Raw genomic sequence first — 9,458 nt, forward strand, 5'->3', positions numbered from 1 at the left:
AAGACCTCTAATTCCAAGGCCAGTGGTGCGCTCTCTCCGTCCACCACCACACCCCTCACCCAGCTGTCTTGTCATTTCTGAGCAGGCTATTTTAAGACAGCTCTCCTGCAGAAGAGGTATGGCCTAACTCCAGCTGCCAAGTGGAGAGACGCTGTCTGCATATCTCGACCTCAGTGTCTTGAGGAGAGAAACGGCACAGACCTAACACTTACTAGCCTTACAAATAAGTACTGTGGTGGTACCATGGTAATACTACAGTACACTGAGAAAAAGACAGCACTGAATGATTATCTTATCAATTTACCATGAGATTCACATGGTATGCCCAGTAATAACATGTTTATTTATATATTAAAGTTCATATTTTCATGATACATAAAAAACAAGGGTAACACTTTACAAAAGTTAAGCATCAGTTAATGCAATAGGTATCATGAACTAACAATTAACACAATGTTTACAGCATTTATTAATCTTGGGTAGTGTTAATTTCTACATGTTAACTAATAATGTATTTTAAATATTCACATTCAATTAAATTAACATACTAAACTAAACTGAACTAAATGAATGAAAAGTGGACAATAATAATTTATAAATTAACTTATATTAATAAATGCTGTAAAAATATAAGTTAATTTATACATATAATATTTTAAGTTCATAATACATAGTACAGTTTAAGTTCATAATACATAAATGTAACAATACACCAGTTTGAATATCAAAAATGTTAATATTTAACATTAAAATAATATTAATATTATTAACATTAACATGTAGAAATACTACCCAAGATTTATAAATTCTATAAATGTATTGTTTGTTGTTAATGACCCTAAATGTTACCAAATTGAAGTATAATTATACTTCTTTTATCAGTTTAATATTCTAGTATTACATGCATTTACATTTCACATTTACATGTACATTTTTTTCTCCATTTATCAAAAGGTGATATCAATGCATGAATAAAAAAAATACAAATTAGGACCACAATGCCCAGCTCACAACTCCAAAAGCATTTAAGGTGAAAAGCAATGGTGTTTACTAACTAAATAAGGCAAATGTGCTCTTCAAGGAGGTGGGTGAAGTGGATTTGGCTACTGCACACACACCTGGCACATTCTCTGCATGGAGGCCTTGATCCAAATCCACTTTTAACATCTCCAATGCGGTCTCTGAAATAGCCCCCCAGATCTGTGCCCAAGAGGCAGGCCAGAGGCTGGATTACTTACACCAGAGCACACACAGCCTTGTGCTGCCCAGTAACAACCTTACTAGTATTGTATGAAAGAGCATGTAGGCAGCAGAGTGTGTGTGGGGAGTCTGAACCCTGCCTGAGCACGGGGGCGTTCAGCTCTGCCGAGCACTGCCAAACATAAGCTTGCTCACTAACTCAGAGAAAGAGAAAGTTGCATTGCACTTACTTTATGTGTCAGGACATGTCCATTACGACCATAAAAACACCTTAAACTTAAATCGCAAGTGCATTTATGTTTCATTTTGTTTTCACATTTGATTCCCAGCATGGGTTTGTAGAGGCTCCACAAAGTATTAGTGCAATAAAAGGGGTAGTTTACCCAAAAATGCTGACTTAAACATATTGGACTTCAACTGTGTAGACAAACTTTTGAAACAATCTTTTTTTGTGTTCTGTAGAAGAAAGTAATACAAGTTTGGAAAGACATGAGGGTGAGTAAATTATGACCATTTTAATTTTTGTGGTAAACTATGAATTATGCTAGATCTTTACATTTACTTTTAATCAATTGGTTCTTAGGATATATGAAAAATAAAACACTGATATGACACACTTTTGGCAAAAATGTCCCAACACTTGCCCCCCACTAATACATCTACTGGTTAATTGTCTGTGGCAACCTCAGTCCTGTAGTCTCCACCTCCTTCCTTCCAAGGACTATCAAGCTAGTGACGGCAGGGAAGCGAGTCACCACATCCTACAGGGGAGTGAGGCTTCCCAAATACTCAAATTCTGAAATAACAAATTGGCCTCAGCTTCCTAGCCCCGGTTCCAGAAACTCTTTCTTTCAGGCCATCAAGAAACTTGGGTTCATGATATCCTCATCTCCAGAGACGCTACTCTTGGCCTTTCTGATGCCTGAGGCAGAAAATACCCATGTCCTTCTGAAACCGCTCGGGTCTCAGAGAAGGTAAATGAGGGCAGAAGAATGAGGGCAGGTATCTGTGCTCCATAGTAGTAAGGGCTGGAAAACTGAAGCGTGAAGGGTCCTTAAGTGTCTGAATGATTTGTTGTTAAAAGATTCCAGTATGTCATCATCGTCTAGAGTGACTTCCTGGTTTAGACACCTCTGGATCTACTCATTCCCTGCCCTTAGACACTGAGGTTGTAGGTGGCATGAGCAAAAAGCTTTCCTCATCCCAAACACTAAGAGCTTTTCCTGTGGCAAAGGAAGAAGGCAGAGCTAAGCTACAGGAAAATACCGAGAGGAGAATGCGATGTGGGATGGTGAGGTGGATTTCACGCTGTGTTCCAACACAGGAAGCATCAGAATTTCCTGTGACAGTAAGAGCAAAATACCACCATTTGACATAATTATCATATGATGATAATGTACAAAAGGTATGTTGGGTCACTGCTTTGGGCAACTTTCCAAAAGTCCAATTCAAACCAGATTTTAAGAGTTTATAAAGAAAACTTATAAAGAGTCTTTGCAAAACACGTCATGTGTGTGGCTAGAGTGTTATGAGAGGTTAAAGTCTTCAGAAAGTTTTTAACTCACTGCTATGTGGTTGCTACAGTGTTTTGGGAGGTTTATATATCCCAATCCGAAGAACCCTAGATATGATTCAGGGCTCTCCCTTCAGTCCATTTTTTGCCAGTTGTCTCATCTGCCAGATGAAAACTGTACATTGGATTGCTTAGTGTAACAGGAATTACATACTGAAGGATAGGGATATTTCCCCCAAAATTAAAGTTTCATTAATTACTCACCCTTTTGAACCCATAAGACTTTCGTTCATCCTTGAAACACAAATGAAGATATTTTTAATGAAACCTGCAAGATTTTCTGTCCCTCTATTGAAAACCCATGCAGAAAAAAATATTGACGTTTTAAAAAGTAACAAAAAATAAATGTAAAACTAATCCATATGAATCCAGCAGTTTAATACAAATTTCTGAAGAGACACGATTGCTTTATATCATGAACAGATACAACAGGATGAACAGACCATGAACACACATACAAAGTGCTCAACCGCAGTTGTGTGACACTCAAAAACAAACCACACTGGTTCAAATATGATTAAAAGTCTTATGGGTTTAAGGTGACATGAGGGTGAGCAATTGATGACAGAATTTTCATTTTTGTGTTAACTAAAACCTTAGTATGAGCAACATTAATTTTGATGCCTTAATTCATTTCATCCCATCAAATGATAATAGATCACAACTTTTAAGCACTCCAGAGAAAGTATAGCGTGATCAAAAATGCATATCAAACAAAAACAGCTTGCACAAACAATGGCTTCAGTGCACTAATTAATTAATGGAAAGGTAAACAAATGAAAAGACCTTATCAGCATGAGCACATATGGCTCTGCTGAAATTAAGGAGCCAGATTAGCCCGGCCAACCGAGCATGAAATGATGCTCAAACACTTACTTGCATTCTCCAGGCACCGTACAGCCGCCGTGAATCAGATTACAGCCCTGCTTGCAGATTGCTGGGAGAGGAAAGGGAGAGAGGGAGGGAGGAGAGGTCAGTCTTGTTTGTTTGTGTTGCCTTACAAGAGCGACAAGATAAAATTAATCATGCTCGCTGTGACAGAAGACAACTTTATGGCCCGAACACACATACACGCTTGCCCCTTTCCGCCCCGTTACGCCCACCTACTCGTACCCTTGCTCATTAGGATGGTGGCTGGTGATTTACTGCCTTTTTTAGTGGGGTATATACACACATACGCACTCACAGCATCAAAACAGAGGTGTTTAGGTTGCCTGCAGTGGTCGGTTAAAGACATCAAAAACCCCAGCATCACTCAGATTAATTGAGCTAATGGAAAGTGTGACTCCAGGACTGCAGAGGTGTCGTTTACAACACAATCTCACCTCCAGGCAAAGGAGCAAAGACCACAGGCCTGTGAAAACACTGATAGCAGCAGGTCTTTTTACAGGGTGGTAAAGGGCAAGATTTAACAGGGTTTCTTTTTATATGCTTCAAGATATTAGCCAGCCCTAGTTCATCCTTCATGAAGGGCAACGGGGCTAATAACACTTGGCTAGATATTGAGGATACCAGATAAATCATTACCATTAAACCATCAAATGTAATCTTAAAATTAATCAAATTTTCTCTCATTTTTTTCATACTGTACATTTTGACGCTTTGATGCCTAAATTCACTTGTAGCGTTTTAAAAAACAGATTTTAGTGCAGTATTGTTATTGTTAACTAAGACAACAATTTTTTTGTTAATTGAAATAAAACAAAATATAAAACTTAGAAATATTACCTTGTCAACTTGTAACTGAAATAACACCAACACTTTAATATAGGGACTACTAACTAGTTGCTTGTTAACATGCCTATTATTAACATATTAGCTGTTTATTAGTACTTATATAAAGCACATATTCTGCATCTCTAATCCTACCCAATACCTAAACTTAACAACTACTTTACTAACTATTAAAGGGGTCATATGATGCAATTTCAAGTTTTCCTTTGTCTTTGGAGTGTTACAAGCTGTTCATGCATAGATAAGATCCCTAAAGTTGCAAAGACTAAAGTCTCAAACCCAAAGAGATATTCTTTATGAAAGTTAAGACTAGTCCACGCCCTCCTAAAATGCCTTGTTTAAACACGCCCCCACATTTGATAGATTGAAGATTTGCATAACACCGCCCAAATGTTCACGCAAAGAAAGAAGGCGTAACTTTTATTCTCGCTGTAGTATTGTTGTTGCCGCCGCCATGTCGTGGAGACGCTGTGTGTTTCATTGTGAAAGCGAAACCACTTTGTTTGGCCTTCAAAAAGAGGACGATATCCGCTTTGTCATGCCTAGAGCTGATCCGTGCTAGTCGCTGAGGAAATACATCAACTTCGCGCTGTGGATCGCCGGATCGGCTTTCACTGTGGACGAAGCGGAGTCCAGCCCGGGGTCGTCAAATGTGGTTGCCGCAAGCCCGCCGGCCGCACTGTTCTCAAGCCCGCCGGTCTTCGCTCACTCAAGCCCGCCGGCCGTGCCATTCTCAAGCCCGCCGTGTGTGACGCTGTGTGTTTCGCTGTAAAAGCTAAACTACTTTGTTTGGCCTTCCAAAAGAGGACACAACTAGAAATCAGTGGTTAAGTTGTATTTACAACACTGTTCCAGAACAGTTCAACCCAAATATTCAGATGTGTGCAGCGCATTTTATGGAGGACCTGTTTCCTGAACCTGCAGAGTAGCCTACAATGCGTCTGTGCACAAAGGCTGTTTCTATAAAGTGGGGCAGTTCCAACTTTGCAAGGACAGTCTGGCGTTTCTGACTATCAGCCTGTATGTATGTTTTCATATTTAAAGAATTTGCCACTGACGATTCAAACGCGAGTTTTGAGCAGTGCAGAGTAGCGCTTATTGTTTGTCGTTTCTCCGATCACAAATACAGACATGGTTTTATGTTTACGCGGTACGATATGCAATGCAATGCGTAAAAAGACCGTTAAGTCATTATAATCAGTAATTATGTCCCCACTGGATGCAGCAAATGCCTCGGTTGTAATGGGTTTTATTGGTGTCGTCTCATCGCGCCGGGACAGAGCATCACATTATGGTAAGGGACGTAACATTTCCGTCACACGCTTGAGGTATTCAGCCAAACACAACGCACTGGATAGCTGGCCAATCGGAGCACACTTCGCTTTTCAGAACGATGAGCATTGTAAAAATCGACGCGTTTCAGAAAGGCGGGGCATAGAGGAGCAACAATAATGTACATTATGTGGAAAATAATGTGTTTTTTGAACCTTAAACCGCATAAACATTGCATTACACCAAATACACAACATAATGTTCTTTAATAAGCAGCAAATTAGGAGTTTATCGAGGCAAAAGTCATAGTTAATGGTTTGTTAATCGTGAGAATTGGACCTTAAAATAAAGTGTGATCGAAATAACTACTAAAAGTACAACTTAAGTACTAGAATTACTAAAAGTGGCATTAAAATAAAGGTATATATAAATACAAAAGCACTAAATAGCCTAAAATTACAATAAAAACTAAAAATAAACATTTTTCAGCCATAAAATTACACTGCAATGGTAAGTACAAAATTCAGATAGTCAACATCATTCACCTGTCCGGCAGTCCTCTCCCATCCAGCCGTCTAGACATACAATATTTCCTGATGGATCGCAGTGGTAATGGCCAAAGTAGTCGTCTCTTGGCCGGCACTGTTTGTTGCACTTACTCCCATAGTAGTTCTCATCACATCTGACCCGGATGCGGTACTCAATGTGGGCCGTGATTCCGGGGTGCAGGATGGACTGCCAGTGGTCTCCGGGATTCACCATGCTGGCGTGAATGTGTCGCTCTATCAAATTCTCCTCGCCGACTGAAAAAAAAAAGAGAGAAGTAGACACAATTTATGTACTTTGAATGAAAAACTATATATTTGCAACAACGGTCATTAGAGATGTCAACTTGTAGTCCAACTAGTGACTATTTAATTACTTAAGATCTTTAATTACTAAATTTGATATTTTAGCTGTGATTAATTTAGAGTGTCTTTTTAGTCTGCTATTTGGTGCTAAAAAAAACTTTAAGTTAACAAAATAATAATAAACTTCAAGAACTCAAAACAATTATACAAAAATTAAGAAATAAAATGTCTAAAATGCAACTTACTCATTCCATTAATTCACATGTCTAAGACGGAGCTAAAACACAGTCACACAACCAGTACAATGTGATAACAAATGGGTGCATAGATCAGCTGTAAGACAAGAGACAGGACAGACCCTGATTTTAAGCTATAAACTCGCTAGTGACTCAGACGATCCTGTCCTTGCCAACTTCCTGTCTCACAAATCCATTCAGACAAATCACTGCACAACAAAGACACTCACACATGAATGACACCACTGACAAAACAAAGGGTTTTCAATCAGCTCTCGGTTAACCATCTGAAATCAAGTACTTTATTAAGTGATTATTACAGGTAATTTTGAACTTAAGTGTGAAATTTTGTCATGGACATGATGATACCTCAAATCAGGAGTGAGGAGAGGTGTGGTATTGCTTTTCTAAGTGACCAGACTTATGATTTTCAGTACACAGGCAATAAAATGGGCAAAAAAGACCAGAATATTATACAGACTTAGGGTTGGACCAGTAACCATCAAGCAACCATCCAGAACACCCTAGCAACAGCACTGACATGCCCTAAAATCACAATTTCTAGTGAGTTCTAGTCAAAATCTAGTTCTTCTAATAAAAACGTTGATGTCTGGCCAGAGGGAGGGGTGCGAGTTTGACTACTGTTACCAGGGAGATCTGGGCAAAAGCGGCAGGCAGAGGAAGCCACTGATCTTCATAGCCAACCACTTTCAACTCTTAGCCCTAGCTGTCCTTGAAGGACCTGGATCCCACCCTAGTCCTAATCATCAAGCACACTGTCCACCAGGACACGGACCCTCAACACGACAGTGAGAGCGGTTAGCATTCACATTAAGAGCTCAATTTTCCCAAGCTTTCCCAGCCTCTCTGCAAAGAAAGCAATCTTTATCGCAGTGGGATCGGAGACGGCGAACAATCACGGTGGAAATGGGGGGGGTCTGCGATTTCCTCTGTCCCGACGTGCAGAGCGCGTCCGCGTCTTTCTCCTCTTGCAAACACACATGCGGGCCGCACATACACATACCTTCCTCTCCGTCCTCTGACAATGTCGACCGAATTAAGCAACAAAAACAGAAATAGCCCTGGCGCTTCCAGATAAAGAACAATGGAGCAAGATTTTGCCGGCCCGTTCTGCCCAATGTTTAAACACTGGGCAGTCCAGAGCCCTTCCTGCAGAGTAAACACAATGCTACAGGACTTTTCCTGCGGCCTGCATAGCACTACCACGCACACGTACACATACGAACCGTTCTGACAGATGTAACAGAATTATTTAAAGTATCTATAAAAAATGCATGTCGGCTAATTCTGTCAGTTCAACTAGAATCCCAAGATGACGTGACGGATTGGGCAGGCCAAACTTTATTCGCCCCAGCGAAAGAGTGAGACATATTTTTTTTGTCCTTGGGTTTCTGACAGACAGACAAGGAGGCATGGGTACGTGTCCGGTTTAAGAAAAGAGGTGCGGCAGCTCAGAGCGTTCACACTGCATACTAAACAAGTAGTATCAAACGGCATTGGAGAGAGAAGGATGTACTGGCGCTTTTGTTGCCAAGCCTTGCGTGAGTACAGACTGCAGTACAGACCTTGGCAGCGTTCTCTCTCTATGACAAGATCATTAATATCTGGCACACCTCTGTACTATGGGCTCATATGATAAATGAAGCCACTGTCTCAAACAGAGCTCTGCCAAGTCATTGAGAGCGCTCCAGATCATCAAAGAGAGCTCATCAATTTCAAGCATTTCTAATCAATGGTCACTAGAGCTTACAGATGGTCTGGTGAAAACTTCTAGATTCATTTTTAAACTCTAAAGCTAATTTCAAAGAATTGTATGTATCCCAAGTAAATAACTTAATCATATTTTCTAATGTTTTCAATAATTTAATAAAATTACATTCTGACTGCAAATCAAGCACATTAAAGGGGTTATATGATGCGATTTAAATTTTTCCTTTCACTTTGAAGTGTTACAAGCTCTTGGTGCATAAAGAAGATCTGTAAAGTTGCAAAGACTAAAGTCTCAAATCCAAAGAGATATTCTTTATAAAAGTTAAGAGTCAACTACGCCTACCTAAAACGGCTTGTTCTAACACGCCCCCACATGTCTACGTCACGATGTGGGAAAATTTGCATAACGCTGCCCAAATGTTCACGCAAAGAAAGAAGACGTAACTTTTATTCTCGCTGTAGTATTGTTGCCGCTGCCGTCATGCCGTGGAGACTCTGTGTGTTTCGTTGTGAAAGCGAAACTACTTTGTTTGGCCTTCCAAAAGAGGACGATATCCGCTTCGTCATGCTTAGAGCTGATCCGTGCTGGTCGCTGAGGAAATACTTCAACTTCGCGCTGTGGATCGCCGGATCGGCTTTCACCGTGGACGAAGCGGAGTCCAGCCCAGAGTCGTCACATGTGGTTGCCGCATGCCCGCCGGCCGCTCCTTTGTCGAATCCGCTGGACGCGCCGTTCTCATACCCACCGTCCGTCGCTCACTCAGCACGCCGGTCTCCGCTCACTCTAGGCCGCTGCCACTCACTAAAGCCTGCCGTGTGTGATGCTGTGTTTCGTTGTGAAAGCGAAACTACTTTGTTTGG

General features: G+C 40.6%; 1 protein-coding gene across 1 annotated transcript in view; it reads right to left on the reverse strand.

The window, feature by feature from the left end:
* The window catches only part of LOC107601898 (protein jagged-2-like), a 61,471-nt gene that overhangs the window by 22,014 nt on the left and 29,999 nt on the right, over positions 1-9,458 (reverse strand). Inside the window, exons 4-5 of the mRNA XM_016294249.1 lie at positions 6,325-6,582; positions 3,650-3,710 (exon numbers count right to left, since the gene is read on the reverse strand). Coding sequence (XP_016149735.1) covers positions 3,650-3,710; positions 6,325-6,582 — 319 coding nt within the window. The remainder of the gene's footprint in view (positions 1-3,649; positions 3,711-6,324; positions 6,583-9,458) is intronic.

The sequence above is a fragment of the Sinocyclocheilus grahami genome, unplaced genomic scaffold (genome assembly GCF_001515645.1).
Source record: "Sinocyclocheilus grahami isolate Dianchi unplaced genomic scaffold, SAMN03320097.WGS_v1.1 scaffold314.1, whole genome shotgun sequence".
NCBI lineage: Eukaryota > Metazoa > Chordata > Actinopteri > Cypriniformes > Cyprinidae > Sinocyclocheilus > Sinocyclocheilus grahami.